We start from the raw sequence: 25881 nt of genomic DNA on the forward strand, positions 1-25881 counted from the left end.
AGTGGATGCACTAGTAGCGCCTTGGACCTTCAACCTAGCTTATGTGTTCCCACCGTTTCCTCTCATTCCCAGGCTGGTAGCCAGGATCAAACAGGAGAGGGTATCGGTGATCTTGATAGCTCCTGCGTGGCCACGCAGGACTTGGTATGCAGACCTGGTGAATATGTCATCGGCTCCACCATGGAGGCTACCTTTGAGACAGGACCTTCTTGTTCAAGGTCCGTTCGAACATCCGAATCTGGCCTCACTCCAACTGACTGCTTGGAGATAGAACGCTTGATTTTATCAAAGCGTGGGTTCTCATATTCTGTCATTGATACTCTTATTCAGGCTAGAAAGCCTGTAACTAGAAAAATCTACCATAAAATATGGAAAAAATATATCTGTTGGTGCGAATCTAAAGGATTCCCATGGAACAGGATAAAAATTCCTAAGATTCTATCCTTTCTACAAGAGGGTTTGGAGAAAGGATTATCTGCAAGTTCTTTGAAGGGACAGATTTCTGCTTTATCTGTTTTACTTCACAAAAAGCTGGCGGCTGTGCCAGATGTTCAAGCTTTTGTTCAGGCTCTGGTTAGAATCAAGCCTGTTTACAAACCTTTGACTCCTCCTTGGAGTCTCAATTTAGTTCTTTCAGTTCTTCAGGGGGTTCCGTTTGAACCCTTGCATTCCGTAGATATCAAGTTATTATCTTGGAAAGTTTTGTTTTTGGTTGCAATTTCTTCTGCAAGAAGAGTTTCATGGTTATCTGCTCTGCAGTGTTCTCCTCCTTATCTGGTGTTCCATGCAGATAAGGTGGTTTTGCGTACTAAACCTGGTTTTCTTCCGAGAGTTGTTTCTAACAAAAATATTAACCAGGAGATAGTTGTGCCTTCTTTGTGTCCGAATCCAGTTTCAAAGAAGGAACGTTTGTTGCACAATTTGGATGTAGTTCGTGCTCTAAAATTCTATTTAGAGGCTACAAAGGATTTCAGACAAACATCTTCCTTGTTTGTTGTTTATTCTGGTAAAAGGAGAGGTCAAAAAGCAACTTCTACCTCTCTCTCTTTTTGGCTTAAAAGCATCATCCGATTGGCTTATGAGACTGCCGGACGGCAGCCTCCTGAAAGAATCACAGCTCACTCCACTAGGGCTGTGGCTTCCACATGGGCCTTCAAGAACGAGGCTTCTGTTGATCAGATATGTAAGGCAGCGACTTGGTCTTCACTGCACACTTTTACCAAATTTTACAAATTTGATACTTTTGCTTCTTCGGAGGCTATTTTTGGGAGAAAGGTTTTGCAAGCCGTGGTGCCTTCCATCTAGGTGACCTGATTTGCTCCCTCCCATCATCCGTGTCCTAAAGCTTTGGTATTGGTTCCCACAAGTAAGGATGACGCCGTGGACCGGACACACCTATGTTGGAGAAAACAGAATTTATGCTTACCTGATAAATTACTTTCTCCAACGGTGTGTCCGGTCCACGGCCCGCCCTGGTTTTTTAATCAGGTCTGATGAATTATTTTCTCTAACTACAGTCACCACGGTATCATATGATTTCTCCTATGCATATTCCTCCTTTACGTCGGTCGAATGACTGGGGAAGGCGGAGCCTAGGAGGGATCATGTGACCAGCTTTGCTGGGCTCTTTGCCATTTCCTGTTGGGGAAGAGAATATCCCACAAGTAAGGATGACGCCGTGGACCGGACACACCGTTGGAGAAAGTAATTTATCAGGTAAGCATAAATTCTGTTTTTCAGACAGTCAGTTTCATATTTGGGATAATGCATTTGAATCATTTTTTTCTTACCTTAAAATTTGACTTTTTCCCTGTGGGCTGTTAGGCTCGCGGGGGCTGAAAATGCTTAATTTTATTGCGTCATTCTTGGCGCGGACTTTTTTGGAGCAAAATTTTTTTCTGTTTCCGGCGTCATACGTGTCGCCGGAAGTTGCGTCATTTTTTGACGTTCTTTTGCGCCAAAAGTGTCGGCGTTCCGGATGTGGCGTCATTTTTGGCGCCAAAAGCATTTAGGCGCCAAATAATGTGGGCGTCTTATTTGGCGCTAAAAAAAATATGGGCGTCACTATTGTCTACACATTATTTAAGTCTCATTATTTATTGCTTCTGGTTGCTAGAAGCTTGTTCACTGGCATTTTTTCCCATTCCTGAAACTGTCATTTAAGGAATTTGATTAATTTTGCTTTATATGTTGTTTTTTCTATTACATATTGCAAGATGTCCCACGTTGCAACTGAGTCAGAAGATACTTCTGTAAAATCGCTGCCTGGTGCTGGAACTGCCAAAGCTAAGTGTATCTGCTGTAAACTTTTGGTAGCTGTTCCTCCAGCTGTTGTTTGTATTGAATGTCATGACAAATTTGTTAATGCAGATAATATTTCCTTTAGTAAAGTTCCATTACCTGTTGCTGTTCTGTCAACATCTAATACTCAGAGTGTTCCTGATAACATAAGAGATTTTGTTTCTAAATCCATTATGAAGGCTATGTCTGTTATTCCTCCTTCTAGTAAACATAAAAAGTCTTTTAAAACTTCTCATTGTTCAGATGAATTTTTAAATGAACATCATCATTCTGATTCTGATAGTGGTTCTTCTGGTTCAGAGGATTCTGTCTCAGAGGTTGATGCTGATAAATCTTCATATTTATTTAAAATGGAATTTATTCGTTCTTTACTTAAAGAAGTCCTAATTGCATTCGAAATTGAGGATTCTGGTCCTCTTGATACTAAATCTAAACGTTTAGATAAGGTTTTTAAATCTCCTGTAGTTATTCCAGAAGTTTTTCCTGTTCCTGGTGCTATTTCTGAAGTAATTTCCAGGGAATGGAATAATTTGGGTAATTCATTTACTCCTTCTAAACGTTTTAAGCAATTATATCCTGTGCCATCTGACAGATTAGAGTTTTGGGACTCTTGCTAAGCGTACTACTATTCCTACGGCAGATGGTACTTCCTTTAAGGATCCTTTAGATAGGAAAATTGAATCCTTTCTAAGAAAAGCTTATTTGTGTTCAGGTAATCTTCTTAGACCTGCTATATCTTTAGCGGATGTTGCTGCAGCTTCAACTTTTTGGTTGGAAGCTTTAGCGCAACAAGTTACAGATCATAATTCTCATAGCATTATTATTCTGCTTCAACATGCTAATAATTTTATTTGTGATGCCATCTTTGATATCATTAGAGTTGATGTCAGGTATATGTCTCTAGCTATTTTAGCTAGAAGAGCTTTATGGCTTAAAACTTGGAATGCTGATATGTCTTCTAAGTCTACTTTGCTTTCCCTTTCTTTCCAGGGTAATAAATTATTTGGTTCTCAGTTGGATTCTATTATCTCAACTGTTACTGGAGGGAAAGGAACTTTTTTACCTCAGGATAAAAAGTCTAAAGGTAAATTCAGGTCAAATAATCGTTTTCGTTCCTTTCGTCACAACAAGGAACAAAAGCCTGATCCTTCATCCTCAGGAGCGGTATCAGTTTGGAAACCATCTCCAGTCTGGAATAAATCCAAGCCTTTTAGAAAATCAAAGCCAGCTCCTAAGTCCACATGAAGGTGCGGCCCTCATTCCAGCTCAGCTGGTAGGGGGCAGATTACGTTTTTTCAAAGAAATTTGGATCAATTCCGTTCACAATCTTTGGATTCAGAACATTGTTTCAGAAGGGTACAGAATTGGTTTCAAGATAAGACCTCCTGCAAAGAGATTTTTTCTTTCCCGTGTCCCAGTAAATCCAGCGGAGGCTCAAGCATTTCTGAAATGTGTTTCAGATCTAGAGTTGGCTGGAGTAATTATGCCAGTTCCAGTTCTGGAACAGGGGCTGGGGTTTTATTCAAATCTCTTCATTGTACCAAAGAAGGAGAATTCCTTCAGACCAGTTCTGGATCTAAAAATATTGAATCGTTCTGTAAGGATACCAACATTCAAAATGGTAACTGTAAGGACTATCCTGCCTTTTGTTCAGAAAGGGCATTATATGTCTACAATAGATTTACAGGATGCATATCTGCATATTCCGATTCATCCAGATCACTATCAGTTTCTGAGATTCTCTTTCCTAGACAAGCATTACCAGTTTGTGGCTCTGCCGTTTGGCCTAGCAACAGCTCCAAGAATTTTTACAAAGGTTCTCGGTGCCCTTCTGTCTGTAATCAGAGAACAGGGTATTGTGGTATTTCCTTATTTGGACGATATCTTGGTACTTGCTCAGTCTTCACATTTAGCAGAATCTCATACGAATCGACTTGTGTTGTTTCTGCAAGATCATGGTTGGAGGATCAATTTACTAAAAAGTTCATTGATTCCTCAGACAAGGGTAACCTTTTTGGGTTTCCAGATAGATTCAATGTCCATGACTCTATCTTTGACAGACAAGAGACGTCTAAAATTGATATCAGCTTGTCGAAACCTTCAGTCACAATCATTCCCTTCGGTAGCCTTATGCATGGAAATTCTAGGTCTTATGACTGCTGCATCGGACGCGATCCCCTTTGCTCGTTTTCACATGCGACCTCTTCAGCTCTGTATGCTGAACCAATGGTGCAGGGATTACACGAAGATATCTCAATTAATATCTTTAAAACCGATTGTACGACACTCTCTGATGTGGTGGACAGATCACCATCGTTTAGTTCAGGGGGCTTCTTTTGTTCTTCCGACATGGACTGTAATTTCAACAGATGCAAGTCTTACAGGTTGGGGAGCTGTGTGGGGGTCTCTGACGGCACAAGAGGTTTGGGAATCTCAGGAGGTGAGATTACCGATCAATATGTTGGAACTCCGTGCAATTTTCAGAGCTCTTCAGTCTTGGCCTCTTCTAAAGAGAGAATCGTTCATTTGTTTTCAGACAGACAATGTCACATCTGTGGCTTACATCAATCATCAAGGAGGGACTCACAGTCCTCTAGCTATGAAAGAAGTATCTCAAATTCTGGTTTGGGCGGAATCCAGCTCCTGTCTAGTTTCTGCGGTTCATATCCCAGGTATAGACAATTGGGAAGCGGATTATCTCAGTCGCCAAACGTTGCATCCGGGCGAATGGTCTCTTCACCCAGAGGTATTTCTTCAGATTGTTCAAATGTGGGGTCTTCCAGAAATAGATCTGATGGCCTCTCATCTAAACAAGAAACTACCCAGGTATCTGTCCAGATCCAGGGATCCTCAAGCGGAAGCAGTGGATGCATTGTCACTTCCTTGGAAGTATCATCCTGCTTATATCTTTCCGCCTCTAGTTCTTCTTCCAAGAGTGATCTCCAAGATTCTGAAGGAATGCTCGTTTGTTCTACTGGTAGCTCCAGCATGGCCTCACAGGTTTTGCTATGCGGATCTTGTCCGGATGGCCTCTTGCCAACCGTGGACTCTTCCGTTAAGACCAGACTTTCTGTCGCAAGGTCCTTTTTTCCATCAGGATCTCAAATCCTTAAATTTAAAGGTATGGAGATTGAACGCTTGATTCTTAGTCAAAGAGGTTTCTCTGACTCTGTGATTAATACTATGTTACAGGCTCGTAAATCTGTATCTAGGGAGATATATTATAGAGTCTGGAAGACTTATATTTCTTGGTGTCTTTCTCATCATTTTTCCTGGCATTCTTTTAGAATTCCGAGAATTTTACAGTTTCTTCAGGATGGTTTGGAGAAAGGTTTGTCTGCAAGTTCCTTGAAAGGACAAATCTCTGCTCTTTCTGTTCTTTTTCACAGAAAGATTGCTAATCTTCCTAAAATTCATTGTTTTGTACAAGCTTTGGTTCGTATAAAACCTGTCATTAAGTCAATTTCTCCTCCTTGGAGTTTGAATTTGGTTCTGGGGGCTCTTCAAGCTCCTCCGTTTGAACCTATGCATTCATTGGACATTAAATTACTTTCTTGGAAAGTTTTGTTCCTTTTTGCCATCTCTTCTGCCAGAAGAGTTTCTGAATTATCTGCTCTTTCTTGTGAGTCTCCTTTTCTGATTTTTCATCAGGATAAGGTGGTGTTGCGAACTTCTTTTGAATTTTTACCTAAGGTTGTGAATTCCAACAACATTAGTAGAGAAATTGTGGTTCCTTCATTATGTCCTAATCCTAAGAATTCTAAGGAGAAATCATTGCATTCTTTGGATGTAGTTAGAGCTTTGAAATATTATGTTGAAGCTACTAAGAATTTCCGAAAGACTTCTAGTCTATTTGTTATCTTTTCCGGTTCTAGGAAAGGTCAGAAGGCCTCTGCCATTTCTTTGGCATCTTGGTTGAAATCTTTAATTCATCATGCTTATGTCGAGTCGGGTAAAACTCCGCCTCAAAGGATTACAGCTCATTCTACTAGGTCAGTTTCTACTTCCTGGGCGTTTAGGAATGAAGCTTCGGTTGATCAGATTTGCAAAGCAGCAACTTGGTCTTCTTTGCATACTTTTACTAAATTCTACCATTTTGATGTGTTTTCTTCTTCTGAAGCTGTTTTTGGTAGAAAAGTACTTCAGGCAGCTGTTTCAGTTTGAATCTTCTGCTTATGTTTTCAGTTTTTTTCATTATAAAATTTAAACTTTATTTTGGGTGTGGATTATTTTTCAGCGGAATTGGCTGTCTTTATTTTATCCCTCCCTCTCTAGTGACTCTTGCGTGGAAAGATCCACATCTTGGGTAGTCATTATCCCATACGTCACTAGCTCATGGACTCTTGCTAATTACATGAAAGAAAACATAATTTATGTAAGAACTTACCTGATAAATTCATTTCTTTCATATTAGCAAGAGTCCATGAGGCCCGCCCTTTTTGTGGTGGTTATGATTTTTTTGTATAAAGCACAATTATTCCAATTCCTTATTTTTTATGCTTTCGCACTTTTTTCTTATCACCCCACTTCTTGGCTATTCGTTAAACTGATTTGTGGGTGTGGTGAGGGGTGTATTTGTAGGCATTTTTAGGTTTGGGAAACTTTGCCCCTCCTGGTAGGTATGTATATCCCATACGTCACTAGCTCATGGACTCTTGCTAATATGAAAGAAATGAATTTATCAGGTAAGTTCTTACATAAATTTTGTTTTCCACGCCGGTTGGATTGCAATGTCGTCGGTATGCTGTGAGTCACAAATGTCAGGTACTCAGGAACTCCACCATCTATGATTGTGCTGAGTGTGTAGGCAGTCAGCAGGCTATGGCGGTGTCTCGCTGAGTGTTGCGGTCTGCTCCGATATAGGTATTCAGTGCACCTTAAGTTTTCGGACTCGATAGTCACCACTTGATGTGTACCAGTCTCCACTGGGCTATTTCCAGTCTTCTATACATATTTTTTGCAAGTTATAGGCAGCAATAAGGCATGTTAGATGGCTTGTAACACAGAGCTCCCATGAGATGCGACCATCTTGGACGCTAGTTGGCTCTGCCCCCTTTTAGCTAATATTTTCGTGAATTTTTTTTATATCCTAATTGAGTAGGGATATGGGTCTGTAATTTTCTACGATGGTGTTATCCTTCCCCAGCTTTGGGAGAACCGTTATATGTGCTTCTAAAATGTGTATGGGCCACTTAACGTTATTATCTATTGCCTGAAATAATGTGGTGAGATGTGGGGTTAGAATATGTTTGAATTGTTTATAGTAGGCGTTGGAAAATCCATCAGGCCCAGGGCTCTTATGTAGTGGTAGGCTGTTTATCGCTGACAACACTTCCTGGTGTGTAATAGGATCCTCTAGTTTTTTTTTTAACTATTTCGGGTGGGATTGTAGGGAGATCTATCTCGTTTATATATGTTGTATGTGCGTCCGGTCTTTCCGACAAAGTCGGAGGGAGGAGATTATATAGATTTTGATAATATGTTTTAAAGTTCTCGACAATACTAAGTGAGTCTTGCGAGTGTTCACTTTTACAATTTCGTATTTTGTGTATATATGAATTAGTCTGTTTTGTGCGTAACATTCTTGCTAAGAGAGTTCCTGTTTTGTTTGATTCCTCATAATCTAACTTTTTAAGAAAGAATGCCTTGTCTTGCGCCTCTTTGTATAGTATGTGATTAAGGTTACTCCTAGATATTTGTAATTGTTTACTAAGGTTATAATCCTGAGGGTTCATTTTGTGTAAGGATTCGATTGATTGTACTTATAGCTTCTGTGTATGCTGTTAAATATTGTTTTCTTAGTATAGCTTTTTGCTTTATTAATTCACCTCGAATCACCGCTTTATAGGCTTCCCATATATTTGTAGGGGGTGACTGGTGTGGGAGGTTAAAGTTAAAGAATTCCTCTTGAGCCAATGTGATTTTATTTCAAATTAAAGGCTTTTTAAGGAGAGTTTCAACTAATCTCCACATAAATGGAGTAAAGGGGTGTTCTAACCATTTTAAATCTGCACTTACAGCTGCATGATCGGACCAACTAATATGTTCAATATCTGTGTCTGCAACCAAACTGTATGTGAGTTGATCAATAAATATGTAATCTATACGAGAATATATATCTGAGAGTAAAAAGTAATTTTTTTTGCTTAGGATGGTTTGTTCTCTACGCATCATTTTAGTATAGTTATCTAAGATTTGTACAGATATACATATAGATGCCAGAGCTACAGAACCTCGTCCAGTGGAGCAATCTATTTCCAGTTCTAATGCAACATTAAAGTCTCCTGACATCAGCGCTCCTTTTTGGAATGTCAATACTTTTTTTCGTTAGTTTGTGAAAAAATTTAGGCTGGTTTTTGTTTGGTGCATACTCATTAACTAACGTGATGATCCGGTGGTGTAATTTGCCCACCAATATGATCCATCTACCCTCTTTGTCTTCTACTTTATGTTGTAATTGAAACGGGGTCGTTTTACTAAATACAATTCCCACTCCATTTTTTTTTTCATGTGGAATGCAAAATACCCTGTTGGGAATTCCCGATTGTAAAAGTGAGGCGTATTATCTCTGGGAAAATGTGTCTCCTTGACGAAAACAATACCTCCTGACATCTTTTTAAAACTTGATAAAGCTACTGACCTTTTAGTCTGCAAATTTAAACCTTTAGTATTCTGGGAGATTAATTTGATCTGAGTATTATCCATGGTTACTGGAGAAGGTGTGATCAACAGGGCTATAAATGATTGGTACATACTAGATTTATACATACTCAATTTGGTTCTACCCTTCAAACCTTTCATAACGATCGAGTCCACCCATATCCGTACAGGAAAGAGAGAAGAGATAAGGAGGAATAGGAAGAGTAGGGAAGTTAGGCCTGCATAATACCAGTAGGATTTCTGTAACAATAAAAAAACAATGTTAAATTTAACAACTTTTATATTAACATTCAAAAACATGTTATACAGCAAGTGTACAGCAAGGAGTCCCTCGCACCAGGGGAAACCAGGCTGAACAACATGGGAGAGGGGGTACTTGTCACACAGTAGTGTGACTTAACAACCTATAAATGTAGGGTATAACTATTGGGTCAAAAATTATAACTAATAATGATTAATCATATTATATTCACATGTATATTATATTGCAACTTGATAATTTCTTTTTTAGACAAGGATATGGTGTTAGCTTCACCTGCTGAATCCTAGGAATCTACGATTGTCCAAAGATAAATTTAAAGGCAGGAAATTCTACAATTATTAATGTGTATAAGTATACCTGTCAAATCAAGCTCCCGTATACTTTCTCTTTTAAGTACTATAACCTTAATGCAAACAAAAGGCTCTCATGTAGGGTCAGTCTCTTCTGAAGAAGGTATGGGTCTTGCAGCTTGGCTCTTGGTCTTTCTCTGCTTAGAAACCTTATTCCAGACGGAATTAGGTGATTTTGGTAGGCCATCTTGAGAATCTCCATTCTTTTCCACTGTCATTTAACTTCAGCAGTGTAGGCTTCGAAATGCCCAGTTGGGAGCAAAATTAGTCAATGTCCTCCTGAGATTTATAAATCGCTATATTATTGCCTTTGATCACTTTTAAACAGAAGGGGAATCCCCATCTATATGGAATCCCTAAGTCTCTCAAGTGTGACGTGAGATATCTAGCTTCTTTTCTTTTGTTTAAAGTCATAGGGCTGAGATCTGCAAAAAATTAGACAGGATTGCCATCAAATGAAATTGGGTGCTTTTTTTCTGGCTGCAGTTAGGATATTTTCCCTATCTCTAAAACTAGAGAATTTAATGGTTATGTCACGAGGTGGTGCTCTATATTTGGGGATAGGTCTTAGTGCCCTGTGGTATATTTCTTTCTTTGCATCCATGATAGCATTAAACAGTCTATTCAAATAGGAAACAAGTTGTCCTGTTTGCACCGATTCCGGTATGCCTCTCAGCCTAATATTCTGGCGGCAACCCCTGTTATCCTGGTATTGTAGTTGTTCTTTTAGAGTTTGGTGATGGGATGACTGTCTGGCATGTTGGTCTAAGTATCTATTGGTTTGTTCTGCATCTTCTTCCAGAAGTTCTATCCTGCTGCCAATTTCGTTTATATCCTTTTTGACCTCTGCAAGGCTTGATTTAATTATTTGGCTCACTTGGGTGATTAAGGCAGTGAAATCCTCCTCACAGAGCAAAGACTGTAAATCTGCTGTTCCCCCATCCCTCCTGATTCTTCTATGAGGATTTCTGTAGCTTTAAAGAAGTTATGTAGTTTAGGGGTTGGGGTATTAGAGCCCCTAATGGGTTTATTCGTTTTAGAAGTGTGTCTAGACGCCATATCTAGAATATTTTCCAAGTTATATGCAAATATTTGAGCTGATGATATAGATTATACACTGAGTGCGATTGACCTTCAATTGTGTGCTGCGTAGTGTCCCTGTTTGCCTATAGATGAAACAGCAGCGTATTGTTATTATGTGAGCATGACGCTTGTGGCCTATTATTGTATTGCTTTTTATTATAACTGCTTAGCAATCTGGTTTTATCAGTAATATAGGCATATCTCTCAATTTGTAGATTGCATAGATATTCTGCCTGCTATTCGGCATCTGCAAGTCCCAGAAGTGGCAGTACAGCATTTATTTGAATAGACCTTCTTATAGCGACAATCGCGCCATTTATTGTCTGTATTTTCAGAGTTTGCTTATTCAGAGTATTTGTGCATCCTAAAGTGAACAACACCCGTCTGTAGGATATCTATTGATAGCGGAATGGTTCGCCGCCTTTATGCACTATTTTTGATGCACTCACCAGCTGTGCTGTCTGTGAAGTGTGACATAGGTAGGCCTTGTGTCTCGGCCCGTATCTGTTTATGCGTTGCTTAGCGGACAAATCGGCTACTACTCACTCCATATCTATTGTCCTTGCCCTTCTCACGGCATCTGGAGTAGTGTTTGGCTTTTTTGTGAGGATTTGGGTCCCAAATCAGGCTTAGCTGGTTGTTGGTCTCACGGAGCTTCAACCTCACACGACCATCTTAGGCGCTGGTCGGCTCCGCCCCCATGTTCTTGCTTTAATGCTACTATTTAAATAATACACATTTTCTGAAATGGGTATACAGTTTAATGTGCCCTTTGCAATTTCTATCAGCCAAACCTAAACCTTTTTAAAACAAATTAACCTACTATTTTTTTACTAAATGACCTTATTTGAAGCAGCTAATTCCGGCTTTAGTCTTAACCAACAAAGCTAGCCATGGTCATACTTGTATGTTTATTAAGTGATGAAATAAAGAGATCTGTTTTCCTGCAAGTTCAACCCATTTTAATGGATTAGGGTGTCAAAGAACAAAACCAGATAATTTGTACTCAAAAATAAACCAAAAAGGAGCAATTTCTTATACATTTTATACTCTTGCTGGTATAACACTCAATTGAAAACACTTTAAGGATACGATTTTACAGTACACTGTCCTTTTAACAAGAGAGTGAATAATTATGATAAAATGAATACTGAGCAAAAATGCCAAAATGGCCTGTGTCATTTAGGAACATAAACTAAGAAAAACCTCTGTCCTTAAAGGGTTAAAAGGCTGGTCACCTGTGTAACTCTATAAGCGTCTGTAATTAGATCCTAATATCAAACCACTTACCTGGCCAGTAGTCTTCTTAGCATCAGGTGGTAAGACAAGAAGGAAATCCTACAGCCAATTACTACAGCACTAGGGCCCAGTGGCAGGTAGTGGTAAGGGCAGCACAAACTTTAAAGGTAAAAAAATTACCCAGAAGAATGGTTGAAAAGCTGGGTCAGTAACAAGACAGAATCACAAGGCAGAAGGGGCGTCAGAGACAGGCATGGGTCATAAACTGGACAACAGGCAGCAAAGCTACCAAATCCGATAGCAAAAGAGTGGTCAAAGGCAGTCCAAGGGTCAGGGCAGGCGACAGGCAATAGAGTTGTCCAATAAACAGCAATGCCAGCAACAAAAGGACCAGCAGAAAGAATAGCGCACCCAGAATACAGGATTCAATACACAGGTAATGAGAGCGCTCTGTTTGTTTAAGCTTAGTAGCACAGGAACAAAGAGGCATGCTAACTCAACACCGTCACACAGGAAATAGCGTGGCATACCAAAGCAAAAAGAAATCTGGTTGCTATAGATGCCAGCCGCGCTTTAAAGATCTTAAGCGTGCAGAAAACCTGAAGCACAATACAACAGTGCAGAGTACATAGCAACCAAGGTTGCTACAATGCTAAGCAAAGCTCAAGGTGCAATAAAAACCAATTTAGGGGAGGTTAGAGAGCACCATTTCAATAAAAGAAAATATTGTAATCTATAATCTGTGGCGCTAAAATTTAACTTAATATAAACTATATGGCTGAACAGTGATATAATATATTAATTAATAATAAAGGATGGGTAGATTATGAAATGTGATTTTATGATAAGTTAATAGATTGATAAGTTAATGGTTAATATCATTTATAAAAGGTAAAAACTTTTTTAAATTAAAATTAAAAATGGTATTTTAATAGATAAATCAGTTGTTTCAATTTCATATAGATTCAATAGGATTACACAAATAAACAAAACAATTGCACATAAGACATATAAAACATATTAAACAACAATTCATATAAAAAAAACTTCATAAAACAGGGTAATATAGTGGTATAATAGAATTAAACCACAATACAGATGCAGATTAAATTTGCAAACGTGGATATCCCTTTAAATAACCTTAAATAAGGCAATTTAGTAAAGCAGTAAAAAAGGACTAACAATACAAATGCAGAATGAATCTCCAAACGGACATATCCCTTTGTTATCTTAGGTGTAGTATGCATGTAGTTGTACAGAACCACACTCTATGTACAATATGAAACCAGAAAGTCTTTTCAGGTCATAAGTCTTTAGATCAGAAATCTAGTCTTGCATGGCAAGAGAAGATACGATACTTTCTGTTAGATAATGAGAAAGACGAGAAAAACTTGTCACAAGCAAGGGAAATATCCAGATACAAGGTGTTTACTATTACTTACAACGGAAGGTGTCGGAAATCTCTCTCACAATTTGGAAAAAAAAGGGTCCACAGCTGTGTGATGTAGCGTCTTTCCACCACACAGCTTTGTACTGGAAACTCGCTGTTAATCCTTCGGTATTGTGAAAACCGGAAAAGCTGTTAAGCCCCCTTGGCGTCTTGTAGTTTAAACAGCTGCAATGCGAATGTGAGTACGGATCCTCAGAGGGCCAAAATAGAGCAACGCATTTCGGCTGTTACGCCTTTGTCAAGCTCAATACCTAGCGGTTGAATCTTGTGCCTTATATAGGGGGATTTTTAATCACAATATGCCATGATCAATTATAAATTTACTTGCCAATTGGGATATTGCTTTACTCGTAGTTAGTTAATATTCGCTGTCTATTAGTAGGCATTATTAGGATTATAAATAAACCAGAAACTTATTTGTTTTTAGTTATAATATAGGCTAAAAATTGCAACCGCTTACAATCTGATCCAATATATATGTAAATCACAAAAAGCCACATAAATACATTAAAGAATAACATAGATACATTAAAAAATATATTAAAAAAATATATATATATATATATATATATATACATACTGTACCTATTTTGTAGGTTTAGTTCAGAATATCCTCATACTGATAAGGACAATATGTAATAGAAAAATGATGTATGGTCAAATATTTAGATACTATTTAAAAATATAATTAATGGATGTTGTTTACAGGATAGGGACAATGATTTAGTGTGAAAATAATATATAATGGGATACTATTATAATGTAAAATATATAATTAGAAATATAGTTAACGGATAATATTTCAAGATATTTCATTAATAGGAGAATAATAGTATTATAATAGGAAATGGCAAATTATTTTTTTATTTATTATAGATTGCAATATTTTCTTTTATTGGAATGGTGCTCTCTAACCTCCCCTAAATTTGTTCTAAGGTATTTTTGGAGAAATCACCTGTATCTGTTGGCATTATAAACTAGTTTATTTGCCAGCGCAGATCTTCCCTTTTTTGTCTCTAGCAATAAAAACCAATGACAACCCCACAATTGCAGTCTCATCACCTTAGCTGAAACACCTGACTCCAAATAGCTTTTGGAGAAGCTTTGAACACAGAGATTCACTTACTTTTTCCAGCCTGCACTATGATGATTATTCAATGTCTTTAATAAAGATTTCAAAAGTTCAACTGTGTGTTAGTAGTTTTGTCAAATTGTGTTTGTCTACAATTGTGTTTTTCATGAAGATTAGACAAAAAAATTATGAGAATGCAGAAATCCCGGCAATTCCAAAGGAGTTCACAAACTTTTTCTTACAACTGTATAATATTGTTGTTATTTTAGTGATTAACAATTATAGGCTGCAAGGGAGTCCTTAATAATAATCTATATTGTCCAGTAAACTGCCCTTAAGCTTTAGCATGGTGGCTGGGGATAGTTGTAGGGGTGATAATTTATCTCTTCCCCTTAATAGTAGACTCTAATTTAAAACAGTGATTGCTTTATTTAACTTGTATCAAGTAGCAAACTGTTCTAAAAAAAAAAAAATTTTTCATTAAATAACATTTCTCCTATTGCATATCTTTCACAGGCTTGGATTATAGTCATGGACAGTATACTGATACTTCTTTCAGCCATTTTCAAAATCAAAGTAGCCACATGGAAAATGTATGTTCTGAATGTGGGAAATGTTTTACTCTGAAATCACATCTTGCTAAACATCAGAAAATTCATACAGGAGAGAAAGCATTTTCATGTTCTGTCTGTGGTAAAACTTTTGCTCTGAAATCATATCTTACTAAACATCAGAAAACTCATACAGGAGAGAAAGCATTTTCGTGCTCTGAATGTGGGAAATGTTTTGCTCGGAAATCACATCTTATTACTCATCAGAACGTTCATACAGGAGAAAAAGAAGTTTCGTGTTCTGAATGTGGGAAATGTTTTACTCGGAAGTCAACTCTTAATACTCATCGAAAAATTCATACTGGAGAGAAAGCATTTTCATGTTCTGACTGTGGGAAACGTTTTATTATGAAATCAGATCTTAAAAAGCATCTGCCAATTCATACTGGAGAAAAAGCATTTTCATGTTTTGAATGTGGGAAATGTTTTACTCTGAAATCACATCTTATTATTCATCAACAGATTCATGCAGGAGATAAAGCATTTTCTTGTTCTGAATGTGGGAGATGCTTTACTCTGAAATCATATCTTATTAAGCATCAGAAAATTCATACAGGAGAGAAGGCATTTTCATGTTCTGACTGTGGGAAATGTTTTACTCTGAAAACTTATCTTATTGCTCATCAGAAAATTCATACATGAAATATATCAATTTGATATTCAGAACACATTAAAAGATATTAAGAACACATTAAAAGCCAACTATTAAGCCAGTGAGTTTAGAATATAGCTCAAATAGATGTGCTCTATGGCTAGTAACATTATGTTAATACCATATATGGTAGCCACTGTGCTATCTAAGCAATTACATTTTGCTGGCTGGCTTCATTTCTGTTACTTGGTTACTGTGCCTTAAAGGAACACTAACCCCATTGTTTTCTTTCATGATTCAGATAGAACATGCAGTTTTAAGCAACTTTCTAATTTACTCCTATTATCAATTTTTCTTCATTCTCTTGCTATCTTTAATTAAATATCAGGAATGTGATGAATAGAAGCCGGCCCCTTTTTGGTTGACAACCTGAGTTATGCTTGCTTATTGGTGGGTAAATGTAAGCCTCCAATAAGCAAGCACTATCCATAGTGCTGAACCTAAAATGGGCTGGCTGCTAAGATTTACATTCCTGCTTTTAAAATAAAGATAGCAAGGGGAGGAGCTAGCCAGCAGCCTAGACAGACACAATTTAACAGATCTCTAGTTAAAACCTGTCATTTATTAGCTCTAAAAAGCACTATTTAGGAGCTGATTCCCAGAAAAAAAACTTTGGAACAGTATTTACTCACTACAAGAGACCATTGGCTGAAATTTGGCTGAGTTTGAGACATTTCGATCTACCCAGAAAGGAGTTCCAGAGGATTTTCAGGAAAATCCCAGGCTTCGGCCTACCTCGGAAATCTCTGGCTCATTAAAGTGCCTGAAATCTTCATGAAAAAATAAGATTAAAGCAGGCAGAACTACCATCCCTGATAAATAACTGCACATCAGGATCTAAGCAGGTATTAAATATAGGCAGATCACACATTAAAGACTGAAAGGTGGAGAAAAGAAGGAACTTTCAATCAAAGTGTGAGTAACAAACAAGCAGCAAACCACTGTGTGTAATATACATCACTGTCATCTAGATATTTCAGAAACTTACACTAGCAAAAATCAGACTATCAAGGAACTACTTTCATTGTATTTTCATTAGAGGCTACAAGGCCTAATATTGAGACTCCATTTTATGGGAGTATTGGACATTGTAAGGGCTATAAAGCTAATATAATGAACTAAAACGATGACAACAAGAACATAAGCAACTAATAAACTCTTCATTTACCTGAAGATTGCACATGCAAATGTAAAGGGAAATAAATAGGAAGTTTGGTTCAGTATCTCTTCTATAAGGGTTTTCACAGATAACAACTACAAGACTCTAACCTGAAGGTGCAACTTCAGTGGTGTTTTCAGGATATGATTAGAGAACTTTTCAGGGCCCTAAAAGTCAGGAGATGGAGATACTGCAATTTCCTATGTAAAAACCAATAATAATGCTCTGCACCATCATATATAAAGTTCAAAAGCAATGTTAAAGCATTAAATATCAACCTGGAACGAATAAAGCCAGTCATGATCTTTAAATAAATGTAATATGAGAGAATAAATCCATACTTTTGCCCTTCATTCATAATAATTAAATTGCACGCTAAGAAGCCTGGCGACATAGAGTGGAAGATACACTCTGAACTGATTAAGGGAAGACGTAAATAATTTTTTCAAGATGAAGAGCAGAAACCAATCTGTGAAAGAGTGCCTCACTAAGTCACAGCTAAAATTGAAAGCAGCAGACAAAGCTAATAGTCCTCCAAAACAACATACTCAAGCAGAAACATCAGATGAAGAGGTGGGACAACCTGGAGATATACCAAATAATGAGCTTCTGTTTCAAATCAAAACTTTCTGCCATGAGGAACTAAAAACAGCTTTATATGACCTTAAGCAAGACATCAAAGAGATTGGAGGAAGAACAACGGAGATTGAAAATAGGCTGGAAGATATCTCAGAAGACATCCCTCAGATTAAAACTACTCTAATGGATCATTCTATATACATCAAGAAGTAGAAGATTTGGAAAATAGATTGAGGCGCTCCAATCTCAGAATAAGGAATCTTCCAGAAGAGTACAAAACTTTGCAAGCAGATGTAACTGAGATTTTTCATCAACTTGTCCCGGATACAGAACCCTCCATGTTTTTGATGGACAGGGTGCATAGAGCCTTAACCAAACCCTCTCAATCCAAGACAAGAGATGTAGTAGTCAAACTACATTATTTCCATGTTAAAGAACTAATACTTCAAGCTGCAAGACAAGCATGCACATCTATCACCAGTGACACTAAGAAGGCGAAGAGAATTGAAACCAGTAGTGACAGCCCTCATATGAGAAAAATTGAGATATAGATGGAACTTTCCGTTCAAATTAATCTTCACATGTAAGAACTCCACCTATTCATGCACCACGGTTGAAGAGGGACGGTTGCTGCTTGCCAAGCTTGAGATTCCAATAGAGGAAGATGTTTCGCCGGACCCCCCACAAACCACTAGGAGACTACCACAGAAAGAATGGACTGAGGTAAATAGGAATGGGAGACCTAAAAAACCCAAATCTAATGTCACAAGAGAAGATGGTGGAAGCAACAATAGCACAGAGGCATACCCAGTGCCGTGATTCTCTCAACAGAGACAGCTTCGAGGTTTGATAAAGAGAAAAAGAAAACCGAAGTGTGATCTATGGATTATACAATGATAATAATAATATTTAAGATGAAGGTACTGTTACCAGAACGATGAACAATGTTGAAAGGGGGTAATCTCATTGTTTGCTTGCTCTCCTCTACCCTAATTATTCATTCTTCTTTACCCCCAGCTTTTTCCCACTCATTCCCTTCTAACCTTCCCCTAATACTAATACTTGATCTTCACTGATGCTAATACCAAGGATATGATTGGTTCTCTAAAATCTGCTTTATGTGACAGGATGAGATCATAGATCAATATATGTTAGTTCCAGAGTTGATTATATTGTTTATTTTTATTTAAAACAAGAAAAACGTTCAAATGTTATTCAATTGTTCAAACACACTAAGTTTTATGTTAATGTTATGTTTTTATATATGTTTATATGCAGTCTCAAGTGTCATCAAAATAGAAGTTCACAAGACAATTAATATAAAGGGTAATATTCGAGGTATTAAGAATGTTGCTTTCCTAAGATGTTCAGGTATAAAGGTAAGAGGTATAGATAGGCGACTTATAAAGAGGACCTATATAAGCAGTGCTCGAGGTAAGAAGTCATATTCATTACATTAATTTCACACAATGTTAGGGGGCATAACTCCAACACAAAAAGGAAAAAAGCTATTATAGATTACAAGGCCCAGAAAGCCCAAATAATAATGCTCCAAGAAACGCACTTCACCTCAGATGTAACACCTAAATATTGGGATAAGAGCTTTCCATTGCAATACCATGCATTCACTGACAAGAAAAAATGCAGAGTTTCCATCCTCATACATACCTCTCTGAACTTTAAGGAGGAAGAGATAGTTAAAGATAAGGGAGGGAGATTTCTAATAGTCAAGGGGACAATCCATAACGTCCCAGTGGTATTAATGAATGTATATGCACCTAGTGAGAATCAGGGCCCCTTCATCACTAAAATAAGCAGACTACTCCTGTCATGGAAGAGAAGTAAAATCATAATAGGAGGAGATTTTTAATTTAACGTTAAATGATGATCTAGATAGAACTTCACAAACACCCCATAAAAAATGGAGAACAACACCAGCCCAACAGCTTCTAGCTGACTTATTACTAGACTTCAATCTAATAGACAGTTGGAGGGCACTTAACAAGGGAGCTAAAGATTTCACTTATTACTCCACAGTGCATGGTACCTATTCAAGAATAGACTTGATCCTAATCAGTCAGGTCCTATTGTCACTGGTAAAGCTAGCGTTTATTCATAACTGTTTATGGTCTGATCACGATATGATGATAATTGATCTAGAGGGAATGATCAACCCCATTAGAGTTAGATCCTGGTCACTCCACCCTAGCCTACTTCAGAATACCATTGTTCTTCAGAAAGTACAGCAGCATATTAAAGATTTTGTAGATATTAATGCAGGATTAACATCCAATCCAAATTTTGTATGGAGTGCACTTAAGGCCTCGGTGAGAGGCCTGCTAATTGCCGAATCTAACAGAATAAAGAAGAATTATAATGCCAAACTAGATAGCTTGAGGGTAGAAATTGCTGCACTCAGAGAACAAATAAAAAAAGCCCCCCAAAAAAGGTCTTAAAATTACTTAAAATTAAAAACAAAGAAATAAACCAACTATTAGAAGTGATCCAGTCGATAAAAGCGGTAGACACCAGATATTATATTTACGCAAACAAACCAGATAGGATGCTGGCAAATAAACTAAAAGACCTGACAAGGGCGACTACAATCCCACAAATACAAACTACCTCGGGACAAGTCACAAATGATCCCCTACAAATAGCCAATGAGTTTGCCAACTTTTATAACAATCTTTATAATTTACCTAGTAGTAATAAAAATAATAACAAGAGAGAAGAATTGATTAGATTCCTAGAAGATAGCAAATTAAAAACTATCACAGAAGAAGAACTAGATAATTTGAACTCCCCCATAACAATACAAGAGATTATGCTGGCTATCAAAGAACTTAAGAAAAACAAAGCACCAGGCCCTGATGGGTTTCCAGGCTCATTTTATAAAGACCTGCAGTTATCACTGGCTCCCCAATTGAGGATACTGTTTAATAACATCTTGCAAGGAGTAGATATTCCCCCAGATTTGTTGACTGCAAGGGTGACGGTCATTCCAAAACCTGGCAAGAGCAAACAATACTGCCAAAATTACCGGCCAATTTCCTTAATCAACCAGGACCTAAAATTATTCACAAAAATTCTGGCTAACTGATTGACCCTACCCGTTAGAAATTTGATAGACAATGACCAAGTGGGTTTCATCTCGCAAAGAGAGGCACCAGATAACACTAGGAAAGTGATTGACCTGATTAATTATGCGACAGTTGGGAAGATGCCTTCTCTGTTTCTAGCATTGGACGCAGAGAAGGCATTTGATAGAGTTAACTGGGAATACATGTTTGCAGTGCTTAGCAAAATGGGATTTAAAGGCCCCTTCACTACTGCCTTAAAAAAGATTCAAGCCCAGGTGCATACATAAGACTCTCAGGGTATCAATCAGACAGAATAAAAATCCATAATGGCACAAGACAAGGTTGCCCCCTGTCACCCCTACTTTTTGCTCTATGTGTTGAGCCATTGGCGGTTAGGATAAGGGATAATCCAAATATTGCAGGTATACGGGTGGGGGATAAGGAATATAAAATTTCATTATTTGCTGATGACGTCATCCTTGCAGTCACAAAACCTTTACTTTCGCTCCCGATGGTATATTCCATAATAAATAAATTTGGACAGTTGTCTGGATATAAAATTAATGAAGGCAAGTGTGAGGCCCTTAGCACATATCTCCCAAAGCCAACAAAGAAATTATTAGAAATTAACTTTACATTTAAATGGCCAAATCATCTCTCAAATATCTAGGAATCAACCTCACAAAAGATGTGCACTTACTTTATAGGGAAAATTATGTCCCCATGTTCACACAGATTAGAGAGCTATTAGTGAAATGGACTAAATTTAACATCTCCCTGTATGGAAGAGTAATATCTGTCAAAATGACAATATTGCCCAAACTCCTATACCTATTCAGAACACTCCCAATTTCAATAACGTTGTCAGAATTATATGTAATGCAGAAGGCAATTTTAAAATTCATTTGGGGAGAGAAAAGGGCTAGAATAAACAAACACAATATGATGAGACATAGGGGAGAGGGAGGCATTGGATTACCTAACCTAATATCATATTATTATGCAGCTAGATTGGCCCAGACCACACAATGGTTTAAATTAGGACTTACACCACAATGGGTCCAACTAGAAAAAGACATGCTTAATGTAAGAAGATTGGATAATATTCTTTGGGCAACACAAGAAAACAGACCCGGTCACATCAAACAGTTCATTGCGATCACACACACTGCTTTTATTTGGGACACAGCGACTAGGAAGTATCATTTACTCAACGAGAGGTCCAGACTGACCCCGCTCTCCCCTCTTGAATCTTTAGTTGACATACATACTCAAAGGAAATGGGAGAATAAAGGCCTCTACCGAATAGCAGATGTTTATGTTAATAGCGACCTACTATCCTTCTCTCAATATGCAGAGCTAGGCACACCCGGACAAAATGAGTGGTTCCACTACTTACAACTTAAATCCAGAGTTCGAGAGATAATAGGATTAGATAAGCCTCCAAACAATACTATATTAGAATCACTATGTTTATCAAAGGAGGTTAGGAGGGGACTGATAGCATTGCTCTATCCGGCTATTAATGGTGGCTCAAATAGGGACAAGAGTGTAATAATGACTAAATGGGAACAGGATTTGGGCAGGACATGGACAATAGATAACTGGGTATCAAACATTAATAGAGGTCTATCGTTTTCTCCAAATGCCATGTTGAAGGAAAACTATATTAAAGTACTCTATAAATGGTACATATATCCCACAAGATTTGCCAATACACAGGACAGCAGGCCCCACTTGTGCTACAGGGGTTGTGGGGAGGAAGGGACATACTTACACATGTGGTGGCATTGTGGAAAGGTTACAGAGATTTGGAATCAGACTTCAAGGTATATAAGCCTAATTCTAGAAACTAATATCACACTTACCCCTGAACAGGCTTTGCTTCATTTTCCTCCAGATAATAAAGTGAAAAGACATCACAAGCTAATAGCCTTGATCTGCATGGTTGTGAGAGTAAGCATAGCTAGATTTTGGAAGGTGGATCCACCCTCATTTGAATATATTAAAAGGAGAATAGATTATCACTTTACAATGAGTAGCGCCTCGGCAGAGCTCCTTAATACCAGGGATAAGTTTATACAACAGTGGGAACCATATATTATGTATACTGAAAAAGGAAATAGAGCTAGAATGCTAGCAAACCAACAAGATCAGTAGGAAACAATCCGGTTAGAGTGCCTCAATTAGTGAGATAATTGAGTCTTCTGGAGCAAGATGAACTGGTAGAGATGAGGGGGGGAAGAGATAGGGATTTGATCATGATTGAGTCAGGCTAGATGGAAAGCGGAATTAACACACCATTATATTTTGGAATGTTACTGAAAGGTCGATAAACCAAAATTATTCTTGTCTTGTGTGGAAAACTCACATATTCAATCACTTGAAGGCTGCAATGTTATTGTATTTGTATTTTTTGTTTTTATGTTTCTAGCTGTTATTTAAGATGCTGTATGTAATAACATTCAAAAGTCAATAAAAAAAAACTTTCATAAAAAAAATAAAGATAGCAAGGGAACGAAGAAAAATTGATAATAGGAGTAAATTAGAAAGTTGCTTAAATGTCATGCACTATCTGAATCATGAAAGAAAACATTTGGGTTCATTGTTCCTTTAAAGCTATATTTCAGAACATTTCACTCCTGTACATTGCTGGTCTTTTTTCTCAATAGTGCAGTCTTGCTGCCAGCGACTAGCGATGTACAAGTTACGTCGTGGTCATTAAGGGGTTAATTACTCCTAAGAATTTATTCTATTGTTGGTGAGAGATCAGAATTAATATATATATACAGTATATATATTTAGTAATTATACACAGTTCCCAGAACATTGGAGTGTTCTAATGTCACTGGTTTAAATAAGCAAAGTGGTGTAAAGATTGTTACATTTTCTCTGATGAACATTCCTCTTTTTAAGTGCTCCTATGATCACTTTCATACCTTTAAATATTCCTGATACCAGCCTACCTGCTTGAGTTTAGCTACAACTTAGTATGACATCAATACAGATTAACATCTTTATTCAGCAACATCTAACTCTTCACATGACATTTGGTAGGATATGAAGAGCTCGTGAACAACAGAAGAAAGAATATCTGAGACCTACAGACACTGTTTTTTCCTTTTGGGGATGTTAATAATGTTGTGGAATCCAATTGTTTTCTTCAAGTCAATAAATGCTTTAATGTGTTGCCTGCTGGAGTTTATTAAATTGTTTATTAATAGCTTTTTACCTTTATTTTAATAATGGAAATAGCTGCTTTTGACTGTTGAAACCACCACCTATACTGAAAATATGACTGCAGTATTCTCTGTAGCTACATAAACAAGAGGCAGCAGCAAAAAACAACCTCTAAATAGGAGATGGAAGAGAGTTTTGTATCTGAAATAGCTGGTTTTGCTAATTAATGTCCCACTCATAATTAACATTTCAATACCCAACTATTAGCATTTATGTATATAGGGAAAGATAGCATGAGCAGCTCTGCTATTTCCGCAGGCTTAGTCTATTTAAATGGGCATGTCCTTGATAACAATAGGTGATGATATCATTGCAACACTGCAACTGATATACCAATAATTTGGAAACAAAGAGGAACATTTGTTACAGTAAGTTATCCCTTTAACCCAAGGTGATATAACTTGTGTAGCTTCACATCTTCTCTACTGAAACCTTCACACTTTCTATTAGATGCAGACCTGATTAAGTGTTACATGGATGTAGATCTACCATTTGTGCAAACCTTAGGGGTGATAAGTGAGGTTCGTTATCTGCTTAAGCTCTATAGAACATGATTTAATATGTTATAATGTAGTTTTTGTTTTTGTTTTGTTTTTACTTAAAGGGACATGAAACCCAATTTTTTTCTTTCATGATTTAGAAAGAGCAAACAATTATAAACAACTTTCTAATTTACTTCTATTATCTATTTTGCTTCATTCTCTTGATATTCTTTGCTGAAAAGCATATCTAGATATGATTAGTAGCTGCACATAGATGCCTCCTGTGATTGGTTCACTGTGTGCATTGCTATTTCTTCATTAAAGTATATCTAAAGAATAAAGCAAATTAGGTAATAGAAGTAAATTGGAATGTTGTTTAAAATTATATTCTCTACCTTAATCATGAAAGAAAATGTTTGGGTATAGTGTCCCTTTAACCAATAATATCAATACATTTGTAATTAAAGGGATATGAAACCCAAACATTGACAGAGCTTTATCATTTATAAAAGAAATCCAATTTTCTTCTGTTACCAATTTTGCTTTGTTCCCATGTTATTCTGTATTGAAGCGATACCTATGGAGGCATCTGGAGCACTATATGGCAGGAAATAGTGCTGCCATCTAGTGCTTTAGCAAATTGATAATATTCTTACAAAACAGCTGCCATATAGTGCTCAAGAAATGGGTTGGCTCCTGAGCTTATATTGCTGATTTTCAACAAAAGAAAAAAAAAATTATGATAGAAGTAAATTAGTAAGTTGTTTAAAATGGCTTTGTCTGAATCCTGAACAATGAAAAAAATTAGGTTTCATATCCCTTTACCAATCTCATTATTTTCAATAATTTTCTAATCAATATTTTTTTTTTTTTTTAAATGTCCATCCTTTGAATTGCAGTCATGAAAGAAGATTCTGATGATTATAATTGGAGTTGTTTCTGTATTTTATTGTTTAAAAAGATCTATTCAAAATTTGGTTTCTGGTTGCCTGGATACCATTGTCCACATGCACATAAAAACCCGGTGAGAAGTTGGTTATTGGGGCATATAACATTTGACTGGGATGGTTTTGTAGCAAAAAGTTATTTGAAACGTTTCACATGAATTCTGATGGATTTAAATGGAGGTCAATAACTGTAGTGTGCTGTATGATATAAAATAATTGTACGGTGTCACTTAAATATGTCTGTACTAGAATTTAACAAACTCTCTATTATCATTTTCCATCTTAATGGGAGGAATGTCCACGGCTTCATTCATTACTTGTGGGAAATAAGAACCTGGCCACCAGGAGAAGGCAAAGACACCCCAGCCAAAGGCTTAAAGGACCAGTCAACACAGTAGATTTGCATAATCAACAAATGCAAGATAACAAGACAATGCAATAGCACTTAGTCTGAACTTCAAATGAGTAGATTTTTTTTTCTGACAATTTTAAAAGTTATGTCTTTTTCCACTCCCCCGTACCATGTGACAGCCATCAGCCATTCACAAATGCATACACACTTATTCTTGCACATGCTCAGTAGGAGCTGGTGACTCAAAAAGTTTAAATATAAAAAGACTGTGCACATTTAGTTAATGGAAGTAAATTGGAAAGTTGTTTAAAATGGCATGCTCTATCTGAATAATGAAAGTTTAATTTTTGATTGAGTGT

At 37.2% G+C, this 25881-nt stretch overlaps 1 protein-coding gene across 1 annotated transcript in view; it reads left to right on the top strand.

The window, feature by feature from the left end:
* The window catches only part of LOC128657259 (gastrula zinc finger protein XlCGF17.1-like), an 88628-nt gene extending 64937 nt beyond the window's left edge, over positions 1-23691 (top strand). Inside the window, exon 5 of the mRNA XM_053711535.1 lies at positions 14934-23691. Within this exon, the coding sequence (XP_053567510.1) occupies positions 14934-15670 (737 nt within the window). The 3' untranslated portion in view covers positions 15671-23691. The remainder of the gene's footprint in view (positions 1-14933) is intronic.
* The last annotated feature ends 2190 nt before the right edge of the window (positions 23692-25881 follow it).

Source organism: Bombina bombina, chromosome 4 (assembly GCF_027579735.1).
Source record: "Bombina bombina isolate aBomBom1 chromosome 4, aBomBom1.pri, whole genome shotgun sequence".
In the NCBI taxonomy this organism is placed as follows: domain Eukaryota; kingdom Metazoa; phylum Chordata; class Amphibia; order Anura; family Bombinatoridae; genus Bombina; species Bombina bombina.